We start from the raw sequence: 26,823 nt of genomic DNA on the forward strand, positions 1-26,823 counted from the left end.
GTGCATGTCACAGTAAAATGCTATTTTCTACAGTCTCTATAGATAATCTGAGCAAAGTAAATATTAAAATGCACAATCTTGAGATCCAGTATTTTCTTTACTCCAGAAAAGTTATTTGACCTGTAGGGAAATCTTGAATGAGAAATATCACTGGAATTAATTAGAAACAGGTTTCATAGCCTTGTGGTATTGATTACAATAGGTAAAATATTTGCTAAAAAGAGAAAAAAAATGTTTTCAGTAATTATCCAACTCCAGTTATACTTCCATTAAGCTCCATGGCGAACCATCCCCCTCCCTGAGTGGCAAAGCATCTAGATGGATTCCATTGTACAGCCAACAAGACGGGCCATGGTATAAACGAGGGAGTTGAGTTGGGTGTAGGAAAACAAACAGCGCTGTAGTTGTGACTCAAGGTCCCCAACCTACACCCAGTGGCTGGAGACCTGAGGTCTGAAGGACTCTTTCTGCTCATTACATTTGGTTGGAGCCCCACCCAGGTTGTTGGGACCTCCATGACTTCCACGGTTCCTAGCAGGAAATTGTTCTTTCTCCTTAGCGAGGAATATCGAGAGAAAAATCAATAGTCTCCACCCTCTGCCCAGATGTTATCACACTGGAATTGTGAAGTAGGGTGGAGACTTAAAAGCAGCCAGAGTTGTTAGAGCAATGTGGCTCTAGCATCTGTCGCCTCATTGATTGCCAAGTTGATTCAGGTGATTTGATTGCCAAGTTGATTCAGGTGATTTGGCTGACCAGCCCTCAGTTCCCTTTCTCTCTCCTTTCTCCCTTTAGGTTCTTTCCAAAGCAGTGTGCTCAGGTACAGAGAATGAATTAGATGGAAAGTCCCCCTCAAAGATAAAGGGCAATAACAATAAAAATAACCGTAGCTGCTAAATATTGAGAACGTACTAGCATCCAGGCAGTGCGCTAAATGCTTTCCAAACATTTTCCCCTCTAATATGTATAGCAGCCCTAGAGCTAGCTACTGTAATTATCCTTACCGGGCAGTGGAGGCTTAGAAAGGCACACTACCTTGCCCAAGAGCATGCAGCTAGAACGTGGCAGAACCAAGATTTGAAATTTAACCCACACTTTCTAACTCCCAAGTGAATGTCTTAACAGAAACGTTTTTGGTATCTCCCCACCTCCCAACAGGGAGCGATAGATCTTTATTGTCAACATGCTGTTGTTGTTAATACACAGCGACAGAGGCAGCTCTCCGATGGTCTTGGCATTAGTGGAGGCTTCAGGGTTCCCACCAGCATGCCAGCATCCAGCAGCTGCTACGCTCTCTCCAGGATCTTTCCTGTGGGAGCTCTTCACAGATGATTTGGTAATGGGACATCTGTTGTTAGGGGTTCCCAGCAGCTTCTACACTGGAGTCCTTGTATCTCGCCTCCTTTGGGCTCCACATTGGGGGCCAGTGTTGAGTGTAAGGTCCTGAGGGCCAGACTAGCTAAGATGAGCTATTTACCCAAGACAATAGCAGGATCATGGCTCAGAGGAGAGCCCACATCATGGTCAAGAAGAGATGCAAAATGTTTAAACCGGAGAAGCAGAGTCTAAGCATCAGGCCAAAAGGGTAAGAGATGATCCTAAGCAGAAAAATAATTACAAAGTCAGTAGACACAAAGTGTAGGAGCAGTGGAGGAAGCTGGAGGGAAGGTGGATTAGGACAAGTCATCCAGTAATGTCACTGACATGGAACAATGTGGAGAGCTGGGGAGCAGTTTTGTTCGGTGGTCAGTTTGTCTTCTGTTTGGTTTTTGTTGGGGGTGCATTCTATAGAAAGGGAAAGGCCTGTGGAGTGAATGGTCCTGAGTAGTGTTAGATCCACATAGCCTTCAAGAGTTCTGATTGAACAGGCCAGCTGGTGATTACTCTTACCACTCCCTCAGAGGGGGCCATCCACAGCTGCATCATTGCTTCTCCGCAGGTGCCTTCCTGGAAAGCCAGCTGTTTTCGGAAATGTGCACATGACCGAACTGCATTAAGAACAGCAAAGGTGTGGAATAATAGAGCATCTCACTTAGTTCCATTTGCTAAGACCTTTCATAGACCCACATACCCTCCTTATTCCAAATGAACTCTCAAACTCTGTAAAGAAACCCATCAGATGGGTTATAGCAAAGGTCCTTTAACACATTACCTTGTATCCAAAACTGGAAAATTGGGGGATTTGGCAAATTCCAAAATTTGGGGTCATATAAAGACCTAGTCCCAGAATTAGCCTCTGAACGCCTGATCTATAAGTCAACCAGAATGTTACTTTCAAAAGAGTTAACATTTGAAGTTCCATCCAGGTGAGGAAGCTAAGAGATGTTCTTGTACTTTTGTAATGGTTAACAGGAGGCTTTGCAATAGAGACATAAACACAGGGGCCATTCTCCCGGGCTCTAGAATCAGACAGCTTGAGCTTAAAACCCACTGATGAACTGTATGCCCTTGAACACATTACTTAACATAGAGTCACTCCTCTATGTCTCAGATTCCCCATTGGTCAAGGGCGACTTTTAGTGCCTACTTCAGAAGGTATTGTGGGGAGTCAGTGAGATAAAGTACATAAAGCCCAGGGCATGACGTCTCTCATAGATGGTGCTCCAAAAGTTTTATTATCATATCGTTATTGGTATCACCATCTTCATTATATCAGACATTATTACTCTCCCCTATTCCGTAGCTGCTTTCCCAGGCTTCTGCTGATCTTGTACTTCGGCTCCGTCTAATCGCCAGTGAATCCAAAGAGTGTTCATGAGATCAAAGGGTTTGCCGAAGAACGTGTTCAAATTTCACAACCCATATCTTTGGTACCAGCATCTAAGGTTAGGGTTGCCCCTCATCACCTTCTTTTTTTATGAATAATACCATGACATGGACTATTTATAAAGTTACGTTTCAGGAATAAGTAGCTTGTTTGAAGTTGTCTGTATTTTCAGCCTAAATTCACTCTCAGTTAGTTTACAACCCACTGAGCGACGACATGCTGCTTGTGATTTGTCCCAAACCAACCCTCTCCAAAGGGAAGCTCCTTAGTTCTAATATTTGAACAAAAGAGATTTTTTTTTTTTTAAGTAAGGGTAAATATCTACTAAGACATCAGTGACCATTCTCCGTAAAGCTAATACTAATGTTTCTCAGATTAATAGCATTTTATCAATATTTGATAATCATTCCCTATAGATTGTGAGGTTTTATTTGTTGGGTAATATTTAAGAGGATGTTTTCCTGAGTCTTTTAAGAAATAGTTTGAGCCTTTGAGTTTATTTACAATAGATTTTCCTTAAGAAAATGATCTCCATCTAGTGGACAAGTTGTTACATTACAACCTACAAAGAAAGACAAAGCCCATAGAATATCCCATATCAAGCTTTTTCTGAGCTATTAATAAATTTTTGGTTTTAATAGGTAATATTATTGGAAAAAAGTTAAATATTTTCAGATACTTAGCAATGTTTGATCCAAAACTTACAGTGGAAAATTTCTCTACGTTAAGACTTGCTTTTTAATTAGGAAAAATTATAATAACAAAAAAATACAAATTACGGGTTTTGGGGGTTATATTGGTATTTACTCAATTGAACTGAGAAAAACTAAATCCCACAGCATACTCCTATATCTCCTATATTTCTGTTTATGCATAACAAGGAAAAGATAGTGATATTTTATTTTTATTTATTTATTTATTTAAAGATTGGCCCTGAGCTAATTTCTATTGCCAATCATTTTTCTTTTCTTCTTCTCCTCAAAGCCCCCCAGTATATTCTAGTTGTAGGTCCTTCTGGCTATGCTATGTGGGACACTGCCTCAGCATGGCTTGATGAGTGGGGCTAGGTCCATGACCAGGATCCAAACCAGCGAAACCCTGGCCCACCAAAGCAGAGAGCACAAACTTACCCACTCGGCCATGGGGCTGGCCCCAGTTATATTTTATTTTTTTTTAATAGTAAAGACATCTTGATATTGGAGAGAAATCAACATACATTTTTTTCTTTTCTTTTCTTTTGAGGAAGATTAGCCCTGAGCTAACTACTCCCAGTCCTCCTCTTTTTTTTTTGTGCTGAGGAAGGCTGGCCCTGAGCTAACATCTGTGCCCATCTTCCTCTACTTTATATGTGGGACGCCTACCACAGCATGGCTTGCCAAGTGGTGCCATGTCCACACCTGGGATTCAAACCAGCGAACCGTGGGCCACCGAGAAGTGGAACGTGCGAACTTAACCGATGTGCCACCAGGCCGGCCCCTCAACATACATTTTTTTAATGTCTTCAAGTTAGGTCCTCCTCATGCTGAAGAGCTGTTATGACTGTTTTCTTAGAGCCGAAGTCTCCCCTATCTTCTCCCTAGCGGAAGTCTTTAATGTCTTTCAGCTGCATGCCGAATTCCTTCAAAAGCCCTCTTCAAATACTACTCCCCTGTGAAGACTTCTCAGATATCATTGCCTGGATTAATCTCATCTCCTTTATTTTTGAAGCTCAGTGTGTTCATAGTAGGTACCTGATAAATGCTTATTTAATTAAGCATATCCAAGAAGAGCTTGCCAGAGATCCCGAATAAGTCTCTTTAATGATTAGAGATGCCTTCCTCAGGATTGCCAAAAGTCCCACACGCATGAAGTGCCTGTCCAGGTGAAACAGATGTCCCCTGTTTGGGTGTCATAGTTGCTAACATACATTTGCAGTTGACATAATTATGCATTGGAGCTGGAACAACTTCAGGAACAGTAGATGATTAAATCCAGTTAGCTCAGTAACTTTGGTTAATTAACTTTTCTAGGAACTGGTATACTTGTCTGTAATGAGTCTATTCAGCTAGATAATCTCTCATTGTCCTTTAAGGACCAAATAAATATATCTGTAAAGTGACACAATTCTAAGAAAACTTTAAATTGGAATACATGTTTATGATTGGCCAAGATAGATTACGAGTTTTTCCTTTTTTTTTTTACTAGATGGATTAATTTGGAATCATTTTTTTTATTTGGTCATAGATTCATCATAGCTGACTCTTGAAACATCAAGCCCTAAGCTGATCCTTCCAATTTGGCCTCCTATCTTTGGGTTATAACACTATTTATTAATAACTCCAATAGATAAAGTAAAAGGATGTTTTAAAATTAGCTAGTTAATAGTTTCGATAAACGCTCTTATGGAGAAAACGTTGACAAGTAAGCTTGAATTCATTTGTTTATTTATTCATTCAATAATTCTTTAAACCACATACTTACTGGGCTATCCTGAGCTATCACCATCCTCTTGTAAGAACACAAGAAAGTTGACTTTATTGTGATATTGGTTCATGTTTGACTAGAAAAACTCTTTGTGGAAAGTTTATCTAGAATATAAGAACTGTGATGTTAAGAACTGTGCAAATGTGTTCTTTTTTCCCCAACTCTAACATCTATATTGCTGAGCACAATGCCTTTCATTCATTCAATCACTCATTTAAACCACTTAGTAAAGGTTTGTGAAGTGCCATGTGAAGTGCTCAGAACACTCAGTCTCCATTCTCAGAGAGCTCAGAGTCTAGGAATGGAGGCCAAGTAGCAAACATTTTTAATTCATTGTAAATCCTGTCCATAGGGAGTGGGAAAGTGTCCTGAGCACAGAGAAAGGGCATCTCTTAAACTCTGGGGGATTAGGGCAGCCTTTCAGATGAGGGCTAAATCCTCATGGATGAATAACAATTAGGCAGGGAATAGGAGAGTTGAGTAATTAGGGGAGCAGAAGGTTAAGTAGTGATAGCCTGATGAGATAAGGAGATGGTAGTTCAATATGAGTAGAGCATGAAGTGCCTGATGGAACAGGGTTGCATTTTGAGGTTGGGAAAATGGTTCATTGTAACTGAGAATGGATTGTTAAGACTTTATCAGTCTAGCCAAGAAATTTGGGCTTTATCCTGAGGCCAATAATGAGCTACTGAAAGGTTTTAAACTGACGAATGATGGAGTCGGATTTACATCTTAAGAAGAATCCCTCTTGGTACAGGGTGGAAAATGGATTCAAGAGACTAATTTAAAGACTGTTATAATAATGTAGGTGAGAATTGATGGAATCCTAAACTTAACATAATTGGCAGTGGAGATGGAGGTATGTGGATACAACAGAAATCAATGATTAGATAGGTGTAGGCGGGAGGGAGAGAAGCTCAGGTTTAGGGAAGTGATGATATTAGGCATATAAAGGGCGCTTGTTGAATTGAACCCAAATATTTCATGAATTAGTGTTCATTTTTGTTCTTTTCCTAAAAAGAATCCTGTACTTAGGAGAACCATTCTTTGAAGAATGGTTTATTTTTAACTGAAGTTGAGTTTAGAGAGACCTATATCTTGTCTGGTCATTAACAAAAGTACGCAAAAACTTAGGAAGACAAGAATATGAAGTCAATGTGTCTTTTACTTTTGTGTATTTCAGTAGTATCGGTTTTTAACAGCAGGAATCAGCTGTAAATCTTCCCACTTTCAATTCCTAAACTGAAATCTCCCTTTATTAAAATAGCAACATGAAATGTTGACAGCAGTGTCATTTCTTCTCCTCCATTACAGTTTTGATGTGGACAATGGCACATCTTCGGGACGGAGTCCCTTGGATCCCATGACCAGCCCAGGATCCGGGCTAATTCTCCAAGCAAACTTTGTCCACAGTCAACGTCGGGAGTCCTTCCTGTATCGATCCGACAGCGATTATGACCTCTCTCCAAAGTCTATGTCTCGGAACTCCTCCATTGCCAGTGATATGTAAGTATAAGAGTACACAAAGGGAAGAGGGAGCTGCAAGAAAATCAAATAAATTTATCTGTGGGGTTGATGATGTAATAAAACCAGTATATTTATTTGACTGCGTTGTTCTCTAATTTAGGAAAATGGTGAGTAAAATTATACAAACTGAAGATAAATGGTAGGTTTAACTTGAGTACACTGTCACTATTGATAAGAAACATTTATTTTCTCAGAGAATACACTGTCTGGGAAAAGTGAGAATTAGGTTTTTAAATAGAAACATTCACACTTGAAACATTAGCTTATATTCCTGTAGGACCTGAGTTTTAGCAACCTAGCCACATGAAGATTTATAATATTTTGAAAATCTTTAAACGCAGTTTGAAAATCCCTGTGATATTAGAGTGTATAGCATTTTGAATATATCTCAATTGATGTACCGTACAGATGTTAGCACTGGTTTGCCAGATCATTTGAGAGATCTTGTGGGGTTTTGCCTAAATTAAACCACTTTTGGAATAGAAATTACTGGAGACAAGCACGGAAAACATTAGACAGACTTGAATATCGTTTAAGACATGGCACAGCTGGGAAAATAATTAAAACTGATAAGTAGGTTTGCAGATCATACACCATCATTAGCTCATTTTCTCAGCACATTCCATTCTTCTGTTTACTGCAGGGTTCATTAGGTTTCTAAGTTCTGAAGGCTTCTAAATAGGACCTTACTCTCACTCAGTACATGCCCTGTCGCTTGGGGTAACTCTGCGTCTGTATAGAGTTGATTTCTACTTTGCTCCTCTGCATTTAGGCATTTGTCCAGTAACACTCACCATCTTCTCATGATGCCGTCTCAAAAACTCATGACAGGTTGCAATTCATCTCATAGGAATTAGGCTATATGGAGCTCTTGGGGGTCTGGAGTTATTCTTGGTATCCTAACAGATCGTCAAGGTATCCTAATAAGTCTAAATGGCATTCTAGAAATGAAATTGTGCTTTACTCATTTTCACAACCCACAGTTCTTGGTTGTCATTTTATTAACAGTTGTAAAATGATAGAACTGTTTATACTCCATTCTCCCTGGGAATGAGCCACTGAACTGTGGTGATTTTGATTCGAATACTGAGTTATTAAATTCTATTGTGTAGCCGTCCTGTTTGAAGCACTGCCAGAGACACAAGAAAACTATAAGACAGGGTTCTTGGTCTCAAATAACTAATAATCTTGTGGAATGACAGGTCTCAAACCAGATAATTAGTAGGAAAGACCACATGTAAGCCCTAATTTGTGTCCTGTGGGCTACAGCTAAAAGCATCTCACCACCTACCTTTAATTATGCATAGCATAGGTCTATGCCATCTTTCAAAAAATATTTAATCTACCCTTTTTTCCTCTGCTTTTTCGGCAATGAAACGTCGACAAGTTTTATTTCTCTCATCCTCTTACCCTCACCCTAAATATCTACATCTGTTCTTTGCATTTTTTTTACCATGTTGTGTTGCCTTAATATTATGAATTCTATCTTCCATTCACATGGACCTCTGAAAATCCATTTAATTCAAGAAATATTTATCAGTCGCCCATAAAGCAGAGGGCATGCTACCAGTTATTAGAGGAGATACAAGGTACATGTCATCTCCTGACTTTCATCATTGCTGTATTCTCTGTCCTCTCCTCCTCACAGACCTTTCCTTCACTAACTCCTCTTATCACCCTTTAACGTATTTCCCCAAAGCATAGCCCCTGGCCCTCTGGACTCTGGAAAACTCTTTCGTGCAAAGGTTCAAGTATTGCCTTTCATCAGATGAGTTACTGCGTATTGCCTCTGGCCTTGCAACCTCAGTGAGCTCCAGATCTGTAGCACTTAAATGCTTTCTGGAAATTTGCACTTTCTTATTCAACTGTGCCTCACAATCATTAATTAGTATGTAGCCATCATTAATATGTGAGCTCTAGATCTAGAGCACTTAATTGCCTTCTGGAAATTTACACTTTCTTGTTCAACTGTTACCTCACACTTCTTAATTAGTACATATTCATTATTAATACATTGTATTAATGGTGTCCACTCTTCTTCACCCAATACAACTTTCTTCTCCCAATCGCCCTATTTCTATATTATTTTTATCCCATTTTCTCAGGTTTGAAAATCAAGACGTTCATTTTATTTATTCATACATAATGCAAACACTTATTGAGCAACTATGGTGTATTCAAAGCTCCGAATTTGGAGATGGCGAAAGGTCTGGTATTTTAGGCAATTACAATAAAATACGGTGAGCACCATTCTTGAGGCATTTACAAAACTGTGGGAGCAGAGAGAGAAGAGGGAGAGTTTGCCAGCCAGGGAAAGCCAGGCTAAGGGGGCAACATTTGCATAATGTGAGGCATGAAAAATCATGGCTCAGTTGTGCAATGATGGTCTGCTTGGTGTGAGTAGGGAAATATGGCAGGAGAGAAAGAGGATTCAGCTGGGATTTGGCATGATCAAATTCTTGTTTTTATTGCATTCTGATTACTCTATTGTTGAATAATTGTGTAGAGTGAAGTGACTACAGGGGAATAGATCATATAGAAATTCATAGAAACCAAGCAGGCTAAATGTGATAGAGGCCCAGGTCAGGGAGTGGTGGTGGGATGAAGAGATTGGTCCAGATGCAAGAGGCAAGAGGCTTACAGAATGGTGTTTGTGTGTATGTGTGTGTGTGTTGGGGAACAGCCAGTGGGGAAGGAGAGTCAAAGAGAAGGCTGAAGTTTTGACCATAAACAAGTAAATGAATGGTGATGTTGACATAAGGAACACAGGGACGGAGTGAACAACATAATGGCAGATAATAGGTAATGAATTTGACTTTTACATGATGAGATTGGAACACGAGGGGAAACAAGACAACAGTTAAAGGACAAGGACAGAGAGCAGAAACAACAGTCTAGAGGATGAAGAGAAAATAGAAGAACCTATTACCTTCCGTAATTACTAGGTTTTGGGTGACACCTGAGTGAAGCTTCTTAGCGAGGTCATAGAATTAGAAGCACAGTGGGCTAAGGAGTGAATTGAAAGTGGAGATATCAGCCAGTACAGGCATCTCTTTAAAAGGTTGATAAGTTTAGGAGAGAAGAGAACTAAAGCTGCTTGAGGGAGAATTAGGTTCAGAGGGAATTTCTTTGAATTCAAGACACTTGAGCTGAAGGAAGGGGGCATTAAATACAGAGTTATAGCTGCTGACAGAAATCTAATCATGAGCTCAAGTAAAGGGACTAACCTTGGAAAAGTGTTGGAGACAATTATGTTCTTTAGAACAAGAAGGAATAAAACAAGTGAAAAGAGGAAATTTAAATTTAGAGATGGAGGGGTAAAATATTTAGAGAATTTGTGGCTAATGATCTCTACTTTTTCATTCAAGTAGAAAGTATAGCCATCAACAACTAAAGGAGGGAGGGATGGGGCAACTTGAGAGCAGAGGAAAGGCTTCGAGAGCCACTCTGCAGCGTGGAAAAAAGAACAGAATAGGAGTGAGTAGAAAAATGCTGAAAAGCCTGAAAGATAATAATAAATAATGTTGAATTGATGAGTGACCCAGGTTGAAAGTCTTCTTCTCCAAGTTCATCAAAGGTGAAACAACTTTGCTTCAGAGAGGCCAGAGACAAACTCACAGTGAGTGAGTGTACTCTATTTTCATAGTTATGTATTCTCTTCTCAAATTATACTAAATTGGTTTTCAGAGACCAGTGTGTAGACTGTTTCTTTTATACCCTCTACTCAAGTTAGTAAAGATGAAATATACACATGCATTTTATGAAAATCCTCTAACAGTTCAAGTTTAAATAGAACGTTTCGCTCCAAAGCAAACTTACCAGGATGACCTCATTTTCTCCCGTACCTCTTCAAGAGTTTCTTTATCTGATTGGACTCACATAAGACTGACAAATTAAATCAGACCTTGATGCCACTCTACATGTTGTGGAAAAATAATGTCTTGAGATGTTCAGGTTTCCCATTTCCTCTGGATATTTACGTTGGAGCAATAGGGTTTTCCTTGGACATTAACTGACTCCTGGAAAGCGTTCTTGCTACCAGGGAGATGAAGTTTCTCTGAGAAGCAAGGCAAATAGAATAAGTAATTACTGTTTCAGTCTTCAATCTGATACTACACGGATCTTCTAGACTTAAGGGTTATGGTTTCTCCTCATTTGACTTCACAGTGGCCATATGTAAACCTCCATTTTCTTATCTTACCTAGTTCTTGATAATGCTAGGAAGATTGTTCAGTGTCTATAATTCAACTGTACTTTATAAAGAATGACATTATATATTGTAATCACTTTTGAGGGTTTTATATTTATTGTTCTAATTAAGCTTTCCTATTGAGAAAATTCTTTAAAAATTGCAAATACAAACTGTACCAATGAAAGTTTGTGATTGTCTATTTGTATGAAATGTTTTGGAAAACTTTTAAATGCTTTTTAAATTAAAATAGAATTGTGTAATTTATTGAGAAAGTCAGAAGGAAAATAATTACTTCCTAATAGATAGGACGTCAACATCTTATCTTCTATAAATAGATACTATTTAAATAGCTGAGACTGATAACGGTAGTAATAATAGCCATAGCATATACTGCGTGTGGATGTCACCCTTCACTTTTCCAAGTCTTTTCACATCTGCTGTATCATTTGATACTTTTCACAGTCCTATGGATAGGGACATTATGCTATTTTACACCTGAGAGATCCAACTTCTAGACAGCTTAACCTTTTTGAAAAATCATTTGTTAAAAACTTCAAATATTTTGATCATTTCAGGGAGAACATTATTTTGATAATGCCATTATAAATAAAGGGCTGTGGCTATTATAGCAAAAACTGCTAAGAAACAGAAGTACCTGTTGACCAAATTCATCTGACTAAATTAATCACTTGGCACTATGAAAATTTGGTTTTTGGTTATATTTTAATTATAAAATAAGATAAAAGCTCAAACTGGTCAGAGAAGTAATAACGAAAATATGCAACCAATTCTTGGAAAATATATACATGTCCATAAGACTAGGCTAAACTCAATATCTGAAAATTAGCTTATAAGGCCAAAGAGAAGTTCCTGGCAGCTTCTGCCAGAAGACTATCACATGGTTTGTTAAATGTGTCCCCAGCAGCAACTTAATTCTTTGGAATAATAAGAAAGAGGAAAATTTTAGGTATTAGCATGAGTACAGTAAAGAAATAAATACAAGAAAAGTAAATTTGAACTACCATTAGTAGTAAAAGTGTCTTGTAACAATGGAAACAACTAGATAACAGAAGGTTGCCCAAGTGCTGTCATGAAGAAACAGGAAGAAAGTTACAGAATAAATGGATAATTACATAGAAGGTATGCAGCTTTGTCCCTTTTAAAGTTTTTCAAAATGCTTTTAAAGTTATTTTGACTTCTGAATAGCAGTAACTTCTGTTGTTGCCCTTCATCCAATAATGTAATGTTGTTCGTATTTGCAAATGCACGGATGTGAGACATTGGGAAATTAACAGTGACAACACAAATAGAATTTAGTCATAAAACTATGAGTTTATTGAATACAAGCTGCCTATCGAAGCACTTCAGTTAAAAAAAATTTCAATTCACTGGATAATGGGTCCTCTAGCCCCCATCTTCTGCTGAATAAACTCTAACATACAGAATCCAAAGATGATCTGAGTAGCTCTTTACTCATATTTATATACTTATACATACAGAATATGGGGGGATGATACAGAAGGGGCAATGAAGAGGAGATGAGTGGACTCAATATACCATAAAAAACTGGAGCACCCGAGGCAGTCTGGCTAATTTGTCCCCATCACCATACAGAAGTATAGGACCTCATTGATCAGGCCTTTGGAGTGCCCCATGTGGGCATTCTCTCAGCTAGTAGACAATGGCCACCAGTCCCTATCTCAAATTGCTCCCGTTTCTTTAGCAGTTAGCAAGTCCCTCACCACCTCTTGAGTCTCTGATGTGAGTTTTCAGTCATAGCCATTCCTCACTACTTCTTGTGACTATTTAGTAGAAGGATAGTGTTGCCTCTTGACCTGAGTTTGAAAAAAGAATGATTGCTTATGTCTATTCATCTTTTCTATTACATGTTACATTATTGTTACTTGCTCTTACTAGGGTATCTCTAAAAATAAAAATAAAAAGATATGTTGCATTACAAAGGTTCTAGTCCTCACTGGATCTACGTAAAAAGTTTGTAGCCCCACTTTGCTAGATTTTAGATTTTATTACACTAGTGATTATCTCTCTCCTCTCCAGCTTTGATTTGCCGTTTGAAAGTCCTCTAACATTATCTAGACAGAGAAAAGTACCATAGCCGAATAATTCCTTCCCAAGTTCCTGAGTTTTCCCAACCGGGGGGGTGTCCTCAGCCCTCACTCTATGGTGTAAGAGAAACAAGACTAGCACCAAGATTCCCAAAACATGCTGAGGTCCCCTGGGAGGATGCACAGGGAACTCACATGGGTGCCAGGGGTGTTTTAAATTTTCAAGGGAAACACAGAAACATTTGTCAGTCACCTGGGAACTAATAGCTTGAAATTGTTCCCAGTTTCAACTTTAGATCATTGCTTTTCTTTCTGTGATATCCTATCTTTGCCAAACTGGGTTTTCAACAATTGCTGTGATAAAAAGCAAGCACTGCACAAAAATCAGTGTAGATCAGGCAATGCGGGAGGCAGTGTCCAATCTAGTTCCAAAGTGAGAAGTTGTGCAGGGCTCAACAGCTGCTAAATCGTTGTGACAAACCCTTATTAAATAGTTTGGACCTAACGACTTAATTGGAACTATTAGTTATTTCTTTTGGCCAATGGGCTGCTCTAAAAAATTACTGAGATGCAAAGAGTGTCATGAACTGATAAAGTTTGGGAACTTCTAGATTAGGGTGTTTATCCGTGTCCTTAGGAGTAAAGCTAAATCAAATCTCTGTGTGAAGAGAAACAAAAACAATTCAGCAGGTTCAAATCCATGAACTTCTTGGTGGGCTCCGGAGTAGAGAATTGATCCTGTTCTTAATTCTGTCAGGACCCCAGGTAGACAAATCTTTTATTATTACCAAAAAATGGTATTGTTTTGGTAATGAGCCAGATAAACCAGGTTTTTTCTTCCATTCCCTGTGGGTTGGCTGCTGTTACTATTATTACTATGGAGCGTTGATGCAGACACCAACACTAGCCATTAAATCTCAACAAGCGTATTGGCAGAATATTCTAAAGTCATTGGCTACTAGAATACCTTCTTGCTACCTTTTTTTTTCCTTTTCTTTTTTTTAAAATTCCATTCTTTGTCCAGTCACTGAGGTCATTTTATTTCTGACTCAAGAAAACAGGAGTTCCGTGAATGGTAAAATAATACTTGCAAATTAGTTAACTGTGCTTCTTGAATCTTTGAATTAAGGAATTAAAATTACCAGCTGAATATACATTTTATATTTCTAATCTCATACTGAAAAAATAAAATCATAAAAAGGAAGCTCATTTTGAATGATCATCTTTGATAATGCCATAGGGTCAAAATAAAAAGTTGATTTTAATGTGTTACTACAGCGAGATGGTGTCAAAATGTTTGGGTATCGTTGCTCTGTGCCCCAATCTTTTAAAATAGCAAACTAATTAAATCATGCGTTCTAATATCCCTTGATTATCACTGCCAAAGTACTAGATATGTCTTGAGGTCTCAAGGGACATGGAGAGAGAAATATTTGTCATGAAAACTTCTTCAGCAAAGGGAAATGGAGAGTACCAAACATATTAGTAATTCATTATTTCTAAGAAGGCTACTGCAATTCTTAGGGGAATTTGCCTTAATGTTTAGTATACAATTTTCTTTTCTGAATTTCCTTCATACCCAGGATGCTCCTCGGTGTTTGGACTCTAGTTTTAATCGTGAAAAAAAGAACAATACAAACAAAAATAATCACATTAGTGTTCCCAAACTCCTGTAACTAAGAGAAAAAGGCAGTGTGAAGATGAATGATTTAAACGTGTAAATATCTGATTACGCAGTTGTGCTTTCACTTCAGAGTTAATAGTACTTTACAACGGGTAACATCTACTTCTTTTTTTCTTTCTGCTTTTATCTCCCCAACCCTCCCCCCAACCCCCGGACATAGTTGTATATCTTAGTTGCAGGTCCTTCTAGTTGTGGGATGTGGGACGCTGCCTCAATGTGGCCTGACAAGCGGTGCCATGTCCGCGCCCAGGATCCGAACCCTGGGCCGCCGCTGCAGAGCGCGCGAACTTAACCACTCGGCCATGGAGCCGGCCCCTAACATCTACTTTTTAAAAAATGTGGGCAGAAGGGGTAGCTTAATAATTCAAGGTGATTACCCACAATTCTCTGAGACATCAGATCCCTGCTAGAGAGCGAACTTGAATCAACCACAGTGAAGGAAGAGCTGACTTATTTCTCAGTGTATACAAAGAACACAATCTCTAAGAGCAATTTATAAGTAAAACGTACTAACTAAAATTAGGAAATTTTGAAAGCCATCTTCAATGAAAAAAGCTAGCACAGAACCCTGTATAGTGCTGTCAGTTCAATGTGGCTCTAGATGAATGAACCCGGTTGAAAATTATTGCCTCTTCCTGCCTCTTGACTTGTAAGGGGCAAACGGCCATTCCCAAAGAGGTTCTAGCCCTATCAATTGTAGATACTGTACCTGGTGGCTCTTACTTGCCCTCTTATGCCAACACACCTTCTCTCTGTATTAAAGGACTCTAAAATCAAAACCATGCTCCAGTGTATTATAAAATAAACATTTTCTGAAGAAGATTTTCTGAAAAATCTTGCTAGTGGGTGGTGGGAATGGAGCAGATGGTGACAGGCTGGGAGAAAGAAGAAAGTGGATTTCTAGTGGAGGTAACTGATCTGCGTCTTCCACCACATTCTGAATAAAGGATTGTAGTAATTGGCTGCATTTTTGAATGAGAGTGTCATGCTTTTACTCATTCAGCAAATATTGCCAGCACCTACTCCATGCCAGGGTATTGTTTGAAAATGACATAGACTCGTGAAAACAAGACACAAATTTTGTTTGGGTCATGCATTCTTGTCATTTTTTAAAAAATTCTAGATAGAAAAGAAGACTTACCTAGTCAATATTGAGATTCCCATGTAAATCTCTGTCTTCACTTACATATCAATCACTTTAAATATTTATGTTTCTTGTCAGTCTTAGATCCTTAGTGAATTGTTCTCAATGTCTTCTATACAGTTTTCTGAGCCATACGAGGAAAAATAATCGCAATGCTGGAACGTTGATGTGATGCGTGTGTTGAGATAAGATATGCTAGGGAGCGCTGGTAAATCACCCTCACTAAATCCTTGCAATATGAAACATTTAAAGCTGCGCTGTTACAAATAAGGAGAAAGAAAGCCTTCAGCTAGACTCGTGTTTTTTTTCAGAAAAATCAAGTCAGGAATATCAAACACAGGGCTTTGCTCTCAGATTGCTGGCCCTTTGTGGTGGGGTTCAGGTGAGATTCGCTGGAGAAATGTCCCCAATTATTCCATCTGCCTATTGCAGTTTCTCTCAGGCTTTGTGTCAGCTTCCCATTAACTGTCTTGAGACTTCAGGGTGTTTCTTAAACTTGGATGAAGAAAAATTTGTTGCCGTTGACTACTGGACAGGTAGGTCTAGACATATGGAAGGCATCAATTCCTACAACCTCTCATTGGAAGCAGGGAAGTTAAAAGCAGAGAGAGAAAGAACAGCTGCCTGCACCTCTGCAAATGTAGGAGGCTGCATTTAAGCAAATGAAGCAATCAGTGACAGGAAATCATTTAAGCAATTCAGTGGATGACATTGCCTCCTAGTAAATGTCATGAATGATTCCGAGACCAAGACCTTTTAGCTCCTTGTTTCACTTCCAGGGAGAACAAGGCTGCGTGCGGTTCTCATGTTTCCATGTCTCAACAGCCATTCCTCCTCTTGGACTCAGAGAACTTCAAATTGAATTTGTTGTATCCACCAGGGCCAGTTTTGTTTGTTTGACTTCTCTGTTTGATTTTTGTTTGTTTTTTTTACCCGGAAAAATCAGAAAATAAGCATTGTGATTTATGTATCTAAAGTTCCCTATGGTGATTTTTCTAAAGGGCAATAAAATAAAACTTTCATCCAATCATTGTTATTTTCAGTTATGAATACTTTTTTGCAGAAGCTAAAAAGAAGATAGTTGGTAAAAAGAACTCTTTTACATTAAATCAGGGAGTTAATTTCTTGTGTTGAAAGCACGCTTTTTTGTTTGTTTTTGTCTTTTCATGTGCATTTTTTATCTTCAATACACACCGAGTTTCCATTCATTTGTTCCACATACGGTAGAGATTAGGTAATATTTCTAACACATTTCACTAATTTTTTGTGTTTTCTTTTGTTTGTTTATTCATTTTGCATTTGTTTAAAGGTAGCCCATCTTGTCCTATTTATCCAGAAAGGAGCCTGATGTTTCCCAGACACACAGCTTGTCTATAATCCAGCTATCTAAACAGAGCAGCACTTTGAAAGTGGTAAAAGTGTGCTTCAAAGGTTCATAAACAAATGTCGCAGTCATCAGTTCAAGGTCAAGATGTTCACAACCATGCTTCCTCCTTTGTAACTCAGCTTCAGTGGACTCTTTGGGGAGTGAAGTGCATACCTTTTGTTTTTTGACAAGTATTTGGTGCATGCTCAGGAGTGTATAGATAGGAATATATTCTTAAAATTGTCTGGCACTTGTATAGTCTTTATACTTGATGTAGAATTCCCCCATGAAGTTTAATATGTCAGCTGAAAAAAGCAAATTAGCCTGTTATTTTACCCTCAAAATGAGTTTATTTGGGAATAGCCAAAAATATTGCAATATGGGAAGTGCATGCTATGGTGAAACACAGGCAAATCTGGAAAACAAAGGAGAGGAGCTGCTTTTATAGAGAAAAAAGGGGAGTGGGGAGGCGCTGTTCATTGGGGGAAAGTAACAGTTCAGGGCAGCAACAGCTTCTCATTGGCTGAGCTGTGGCATTTCTCATTGGCCAGGCTGTTGCTGGGCAGGGAGAAAAATCTTCCTTGAGTGGTAAAGTAGTTTTACTTCCTGTTGAAGAGGGAAGTGTAGGTCTCTTCCTGGTCGGTGTAATTGACGAGAGCTCCCCCTACAGGCCTTCCTGACTCCAGTTTAGTTACAGTTTCTTTTATTCATTTCTATGAATATTTGATCCTCAAAACAATCATATAAGGAAACTAGGGAAAATATCGTTAGCTCAGCTTTCGAAATCACAGAATTCTGCTCAAAAATGTTGTGTCTTGCACACACACACACACACACACACACACACACGCAAATGAATTAGAATCCAGGTATCTTGATTCTGAACCTAAGTTGGTTTTGGTCAACAGCTGCTGCTAGATCGTTCCTTTGGCATTTGCTGGCATATAGAGTAGCTCCTAGATGAGAATGCAATAAATAAATAAAGGAATGAAATGAAAATCTTTATTGTTCTTTAAGGAATGGAGAATCTTGATGGGCACCTGACCAAGTCTTTTGACTTAGAGTCTTTACCAAATAATTTGTAATTTTTGTTATGCTAATGTATTAATGCTTTTTGGCCCCCAAGCTTAGAGTAGGTGCTTTTTTTCCCAGTTATGTAAAACATTGTCTTCCCTTGGATGAATTAAAACTGAAGTTTTGTAAGGATTGCTCAAGAACTGCACTGGTCAACATGATAGCCATTTGCCATCTGTGACTTTCTCTTAGTTTAAATTAATTAAAATTAAATGAAAGTAAAATTCACTTGCATTAGCCACATTTCCAGTGCTAAGTAGCCACATATGACAAGCGGATACTGGGGTGGACTGCAGAGATAGAGGATATTTCCATCATTGCAGAAATTTCTGTTGGACAGTGCTGTTCTAGAGTCTAGAATATATACTTCTATGTGGCTTCAGAATAGTCTGAATTCATTTGAGCACACAGAAAGTGACATGTGTGGTAGAAACTAAACAGTATTTTAAATCCTGAGTTTAAAACCAGCTACACTGCACATTTCCATGCTTGGGATGGCATGACTCAGTAAGATCTCAGAAACCACCTGGGTGACTGGCCTAGGGTTACTAACTGCTTACTTTGCCAAGTAAAGGACATTAACAAGAAAATTCCCATCAATATACACAATGATTTTACTTTTAAAAGGCATTTCCACTTCAATAAAAAAGAAAGGGCATGATCTCAGAATAAAGGAGAGTTGTCCAAAGGAATATGTTTAGCTTTCTACAAACCTCTTTCCATGGTCCATGTTTGTTCTCACTCTGACAAAGACCAATGAACACTCTGTTGGGCAGGCACAAGATCTCAGCTTGGCATTTGGAAATCACTGAACTCTGCCGCTTGCCAAGGGTGTGACTGCCAGTGAATTACTTAAGTTCTCAGAACCTAGTTCCTTATCTTAGAATGGGAATATGAGCATCCATCTAATGCAGAGTCGTCAGATTTAAGTACTGTGTGCTGGTAGAGCACAGTGTCTGGCACATAGTAGGCACACATAAGACGTACTGCTCTCACTCCTCTCTATTCGATCACTCCCTTCCTTTTAACCTACTGAATCTTTTTACTGCGTAAGTATCTTAGAAAATTGTTGCACTAGCTACCCATAAATCTTTCTCCCAGGAAGCCAGAGAAACCAAGAGGGCAGAGCCATTGACGGTAAGAACGGCTGTCAAATAAGATAAACTGTGAAAGAAGAATCTGTTCCTAGAACACAGAGTGAGGGCATTTGTGAAAGCTTGCTGTGTACTCAACCCTTTCCCCCTTCCTTCTTCCCCCTCCAGGGAAAGCAGTATTCTGGGGATAATACATTGTGACATCAACACGCCTGGAAGAATCTCTCTATTGTATTGGCTTTTATTAAACAATATGCTTAGTGAGTGTGTCTATACACATGTGCAAAACACTTATTGAAGTTGGAAAATGTTTTGATACATAATTTTGAAAACAGATTGTCTTTCGTTCCATCACATAACTAACACATTTGAGGGCATTTACTGGCATCATATAGGTTTTCTAATGAAGCCTAAATTTTTGTTTTATGACAAGTAGAGATTACACAAAGGCTAGAGAATTTTGGCTTATGTTGTGTTAACTCCAATTCCATTTGTTTTATCGTCAGTGCGTGTGATATGAGCACACATGGGCCAAAAACTGAGGGTTTTTTTTTTAAGGATTTTTTGTTCAAATATCAGGCCACGTCTTAATTCTTAAAATGTGAATAAGAAGTGAGAAAATAATTTAAATTTCAGAAGACTAAGTAACTTCTAAGGTCACATCAATTTCTAAAGTCACATGGTATATTTTTCTTTTTTACTTTTTGTTAAGACTTTAATTTTTAGAGCAGTTTTAGTTTCACAGCAAAATTACTAGGAAGGTACAGAGATTACTTCCTGCTCCCACACCAGAGTGGTACATTTGTTCCAACTGATGACTCTGCATCAATACATTATATGATGTTTTTAATCATATAAAATATGCCTTAAAATGTAATGTTTGCAGAGCAGATGTTCTTTAAAGAGTTTTTCCATTGATAGTAGAGTCAAAATAATGTAATAAATTTTCTTTATGCTGATAAGGGTGGTGGTGAGTTTTTTCCCCCACAGTAACTTCTCCCTTGTCATTTGAAAGATGGAAGGCAGAAAACCAAAATGCTTATGTCAAAGGAAAGAAAGCCCACAAAATTTCCCTAGGATTAAACACACACACACACACACATACACACATAAATTTACATATGGATATTTACATACAAAGTATGTGCACATAAATGCCACCTTCAGAGGCCTTTGTTACTTAGAGCATGCGTGCAGTTTTACTACACTCTGAATATGCACATGTGATGTTTAACTCTCAGCCAGAACCATCACTTGTTGGGAAACCACAAATTATTTTCATTTTATTTATTATTTTATTTTAAGGTGGTAAGACATGAAAAGCAATAGTTAGGCAGAGCTTGTTTTGTTTTGTAAGTCATTGGTAATGTTTTTGTTGTTTTGATTTAAAAATTTTTTTTTCTATGGTGGTAACATTGGTTTATAACATTATATACATTATATAAATTTGAGATGTACATCATGTTTCAACTCTGTGTAGATTACATCATGTTCACCACCCAAAGACTAATTACAATCCATCACCATACACATGTGCCATTCATCCTTCTGCCCTCTTCCCTCCCCACATTTTGATTTTTTTTTTCATTTATATGTAACTCTCCTATTTGTTGCCTTTTTTTAAAATGCCTTTTTTTTTTGGCAGTGAAGATTGGCACTGAGCTAACATCTGTTGCCAATCTTCCTCCTTTTTTTTTTCCTCCCCAAAGCCCCAATACATAGCTGTATATCCTAGTTATAAGTCCTACTAGTTCTTCTGTGTGAGATGCCACCACAGCATGGCTTGATAAGTGGTATGTAGGTCCCCGCCCAGGATCTGACCCAGCAAACCCCAGGCCACCCAAGTGGAGCACACGAACTTAACCACTATGCTGCTGGGCAGTCCCCTATTTGTTGTCTTTATCATACATATCACTTTCATGAAATAGACAATGTACTAGAAATTGGACATTGGTTTGTACGTGCTTTGGCACTGATAAATATATTATAGACACAGAATTGCACAGTGTCTAAGCACAGACCCTTACTGCCTGAATTTGAATCCTGGCCCTATCACTCCACAGGCATGTGATTTTTGTCCTTCTTGGACCTCCCTTTCCTGGTCTACAAAAAGCATTTAGTAAGAAATAATCAATGTAAAGTACTTTGCATAGTCCCTGGCACATAGCAATCATTTGATGAATGTTGGTTATCATTACTGTTATAATAATTATAATTGTCTGCAATTATTACTGCTATTATTTATAATTTTGTTGGATATTTGTACTCTGATCTTTTAAAATAATTGTATTGAAAGCTCGTTTTAAGAAGTAAAAAAATAATGGTAACATATTACAAGGGCCCCCAGTGCTGAAACCAACAAGACATTGAGATACTTTACTGGGCGTCATGGAAGAGACTTCCGGATAAGTTACTACTCAAGTCTGTTAGGAAATTACATTTCAAGAGCAAGAAAGGGTTAAAAGTGCATGGGGTAGGCTGTTTCCTCATGAAGTGAAGAACTTGGATGGCCTCATTCATCTGTGTTTGTATTAGCTTATTTGTCTGTTACAATTCTTTTTAAAAGGCTATAATTTCATTTTTCCTTTTTGTGCTAATAAGGAATATAAATACAAAGGTGTTCTTCAAATGGGGATAAACGTTTCTGCTTGGTGACTGATAATTTTAGTTAGCATTATCAAAAACCCATCAACGCTGTTTATATAGATACAAATGTGGCTTAGAGCTCGACCCTGAAAAATTTCCGATTGGAAGATATTACGCTAGACAATCCTGAACAGCTTTAGTTTTGCTCTTATATTAATTTACATTATTTTTGGTTGTCAGTAGAATGTTGCTGGACTTTCTTGCCAAAATGGCAAGTTTCGGTAGTTGTGACTTTTGACCACAGAACTAAGCTTTGTGTTAAATGGATTACTTCAGTTCTAAGCGGCAATAGCTTCAAAGAGGAAAATCACGTTCAGCATTCAGGTGTGGCTGAGGTTGGCTTTGTTATAGAGAACTTCATTCCCTGGGGTTTCACAAATGGAGGTACTACTTAATTTTTTTTTTTTTTTTGACTTACAGTGGAGCTAGTTCTAAATTAAAAGGCCAAGCATTACAGAGGAGCCATATCCGCAGGTGAATCTCACACTAATGAAGCAGAGTTTTCATTTGTGTTTTTGTTTGTTTTAGCAGTATATTGTCTACTAGGAGGTTATCAAAATCATAATGCCTCCTTCATAAGTACTTTTAAAGTGTTCATTATATTCTCGAATGTGACATTTATAATTTCTGAGAGCCAATATTATTTTTTGGAAAAACAAATTATCCTTTTAAAGTGACATCTATGGAAAAATATGATTTGGTTTTGCAAAATGTGCTTGGTAGCCAAATTTTCCAGAAAATTCTTATTGCCTGAAGCTGTAGTTTCATTATTTTAATTAAAAAGGGAGGCAACATAAAATATTCAACACCTCCATGAATTTATTACTCAATGAACCCAATTTCTCATGTAGTATTTTAATATTTATCATTGTTTTATGAATGTTTTATCAAAATAGGCAAGTTTCCTTTACTGAGTTATTTTTAAAGGAATGAATGAACTAAAATGAATTTAAGTAATTCAAATAATTGTTTAAAATTTTTTATTTTAAAATAGAATTGGTACTTACATTTTAATACGTTTGAATTGGTATCTACTTGAAAATTTTAGAGATTACTAAACATAAACTGGAATCATTAAAAATGTTTTAAAAGTATAAAGGCATGTAAAATTTTTCATGATTCTATATGTTTAATGTTAAAAGAAGGGTATACAATGGAATGAATATACAGTATGATTCTAATTCTGTAAGAAATCATCTATTCTATAACAATCATATATAACATACATATGCTGACACACATCCAGAAGGAGAATGTTACTGACAGTTATCTTTGGGTTATTCTTATGGTTTTTCTGGTATTTCCCAAGTTTCTGCAGTTAATATGTGTTTTACATTCAAGCTATATACACATATATATTACTACTTTTTCAAAAGACGAAGTAGCTTGTGTTATGTATTTGTTTGTTTATTTATGTCTGTGCTTCTGTGAGCATGGGAGTAGAGAATGTTGAGTATATATGTTCCTCCTGAGGCGAATCCTTGGGTGTAGTCAAATAGCTTAGGCTTCCAGAAACACTTTTAGGTACATATTAAAAATAAGAACATACTTGTTTCTCTATAATTCTAAAAGAGGTGGATCAAAGGGGAACTGATAAGTGGGTGATAGTTTTGAATCTCAGGGAAAAAAGACACCAGGATTTCAAAATACCAATTATCTATGTGCTTATCAATTCCCTAATCCTGTCGACAAACTCTAGAGGAGAATTCCTTTCTAGTTTTATAGCAACAGAGAGAGACGCACAGAAGATCAAACCCTTTGCACAAGATTAGATGCAGAAAAGAGCCTCGCCTATGGCTTCTCTTCACAGCGCTGTTCATACACCCACTTGTCCTGCTGAGATTTGCGACGCCTGCTGTGCAGGGGCAGCGGGTACTTTGTGGCCACTAATGCTTTTAGTATCATAGGATTAGGGGTCTTCACTCCATAAAGCATAAACTTTGTTCTGGTTAACTGCATCTCCTTTTCCTTCTGGTTTGGTAATAATAAATCGTGGAAAGGTTGCTGTCTAATGTGTTTCAACACAATCTTGAAGTCAACTAGTTTCCAAAATTGTATCTTCAGGTGCTCTGTTGGTTGAACTTTTTTTTTTTAAAGATTTTATTTTTTTCCTTTTTCTCCCCAAAGCCCCCCGGTACATAGTTGTATATTCTTCGTTGTGGGTCCTTCTAGTTGTGGCATGTGGGACGCTGCCTCAGCGTGGTTTGATGAGCAGTGCCATGTCCACACCTAGGATCTGAACCAACGAAACCCTGGGCCGCCTGCAGTGGAGCACGCGAACTTAACCACTCAGCCATGGGGCCAGCCCCTGGTTGAACTTATTTTGTAAGATGATGAGGGACTTGTCCACATTTCAGTACTTGAATAGTTTCTGGATCCCAGTGAGGTCTCTGTAAGAGGGCTTGCTTTTGGATTTCTCTCCTTCAGTTTCTTGCAGTGTTTCTGGCTTCTTATTAGGAATGAATGAGGGTAGAAAATAAAGTAGTAAATCATGCAAAACCAGAGGAAGGCTGGCCAAAGGCATAAGGAGTAGTTCTTGACTCTACTGTCATTCCTCTTTGGAAAAACAGAAAAGTCAATAGTGCACGTTGAGCCTTGTATTTCCCTGCCTCCAGGAGCGCTGGCCCAGGACTCAGCAAGTCCTTCTCTTTGGGAGAGATGAGGGGGTGCCCTCCCCAAACAGGGGCTGGAGCTGGGGACTCTGGTTCAGCCCAGGGTGACCAGAGCAGGCAACTGAGCACCCGGCACCTCCTTCCACATCATGAGACTGGAGACCTGCACTGACTCTGCTGTGAATGTTACCTGGGTACCAGTCTGCTCATCACCCACATGCATACATGCTTACATACTGTCAACCTTCAAAAACAGAAACCAGTTTGAGAGGAAAAGTGTTTATTTGGGATTGAAAAATTGCCATTCGGGGAGCACAGAATCAGGTAGAAACCCAAACAGTGTCCCCCTAGGGAGTGAAAGTCAGGGGTTTTAAAGGCAAATAAGAGAAGTTTGTGTTACAAAGAATTTTAACTGGAGTTGGAGGCAGAAGTTAGTCGTGGCTAAACATTGATTGACTATTGATTCTATCTTCAGAAAGTCCACAATCCTCACTCTTTGTGATCAGGATATCCGTTTTCCTGCTGACTTCTCAAACAATTGCTCATAAAACAATTGCCATTTTGGCCCAGTCTGAAGGTTTGCTCCGTCCAAGGTTCAAGAGAGCAAAGCAGTTTTCTCTGGAAAGGCAGCCCCGACTTCATTTTAAAATGGCTCCCCTGTAGTCAATTTTGACAATAGATACAATGTCCCCCAAGCCCTCGTTCTCACACCACCTGTCCCTCGTGAATACTCCAATCCTAAAAAGAAAAGCAATTTTTTTCCCTTAAAGCAGATCCCAGTTGCTTTTTTGTTAAAGTTGGTTGTTGTTATGTTTGTTTCTTTTTATTTAAATAAAAGACAATATTACATAAGCCTCTCTAGAAAAGTCATGTCAGCAGGAGGTATAATTTCAGGTCTCCAGCAATGCTCACTGTGCAAATCGGACTCTAGCTTCCTGTCAATTTATAGGGGACCCTAGCAGTCTCTTCTCATCTCAGGAAGCCCCAATAATCTTATTGTGTGGTATTATAATCTCTTTTAACCACACTCAATTGGTTCAGTTTCAGAGTGTCGTTCAAGTGCAGCATTTCAGAATCATTTTCTATCAGAGGCTTTTGTTGGTGTGTGCGTTTATTCAGTTCATTAAAACTCACACATGCTTTGAACGAAATTGTATATAACAACAAAACGAATCTTCTGCCTGGATCTCAGTTCTGATTTTTGATTATTATAAGCAAATTATAGGATACAATTAAAATATATGTCCATATTACATTTATTTTCTTCCATACACAGAATAATATCTTACCTGCATCATTGTACTTAGGACAGTAGTTCCCCTAAGATATTTTAATATTGAGAATATTGAGATGAGGAATTAGACAAAGATTTTAAAATTATATATTCAGTATATATTCAAAGATAATTTAAGCATTACATAATTTTGAAAAGGATAGACTAGAACCTGCCCTTTGTTGAGGACATTTGCCACTGAAATGCCAGAATAATTTCACTGTTACTAAAATGAGACAATCTTGAGATATTTAGAAAAAAACATTTCTCGGCCATATCTCCTTCATTAAAATTATAATTGTCTTTTCTTTATGTTTTGACAGGGAAAGGAAGCAAGGCTGATAAATTATCCTAAATATTGTATACTCTTTCTTTCTTTCTTTCTTTTGGTGAGGAAGATCGGCCCTCAGCTAACATCTGTTGCCAATCTTCCTCTTTTTCCTTGAGGAAGATTGTTGCTGAGCTAACATCTGTGCCAGTCTTCCTCAATTTTGTATATGGGACGCCACCACAGCATGGCTTGATGAGTGGTACACAGGTCTGCGCCCAGGATCTGACCGGCGAACCCCAGGCCACCAAAGTGGAGCATGAGAACTTAACCACCACACCACTGGGCCAGGCTCATGTCTATTCTAAATAGATCTTTTACATTGCATGGGAATGAAATACAACCAAAGAAAGAATTAAATATTTTAATAAATATTCACACTCCTTTCAGTTTAGAGTGACTCAAATCTAATGTAATTCATGTAAAAACTTAGAAGACACATTTTCAGAGATTAATTTCAGGTCAGTGATGTGCCTTGGTCAAGATGACTTAGTTCTCAGAAAATAAACTTTGTAGTTGGGCAATTATAAAGAATAAAATGGAATACATACATATTGGGAAAATATGTAGATTTCATATTACTTTAA

At 38.1% G+C, this 26,823-nt stretch overlaps 1 protein-coding gene across 11 annotated transcripts in view; it reads left to right on the forward strand.

The window, feature by feature from the left end:
- PDE4D (phosphodiesterase 4D) overlaps positions 1-26,823 on the forward strand; it is a 1,407,338-nt gene that overhangs the window by 1,188,669 nt on the left and 191,846 nt on the right. For all 11 annotated transcript variants that reach the window (XR_011506465.1, XM_070519632.1, XM_070519633.1 and 8 more), the window contains one exon: positions 6,545-6,736. Coding sequence is in view for 10 of the 11 variants with exons in the window: in XM_070519632.1 (XP_070375733.1) it covers positions 6,545-6,736 (192 nt within the window). In the remaining variant the exon portion in view is untranslated. The remainder of the gene's footprint in view (positions 1-6,544; positions 6,737-26,823) is intronic.

The sequence above is a fragment of the Equus asinus genome, chromosome 10 (assembly GCF_041296235.1).
Source record: "Equus asinus isolate D_3611 breed Donkey chromosome 10, EquAss-T2T_v2, whole genome shotgun sequence".
Classification (NCBI taxonomy): Eukaryota; Metazoa; Chordata; class Mammalia; order Perissodactyla; family Equidae; genus Equus; species Equus asinus.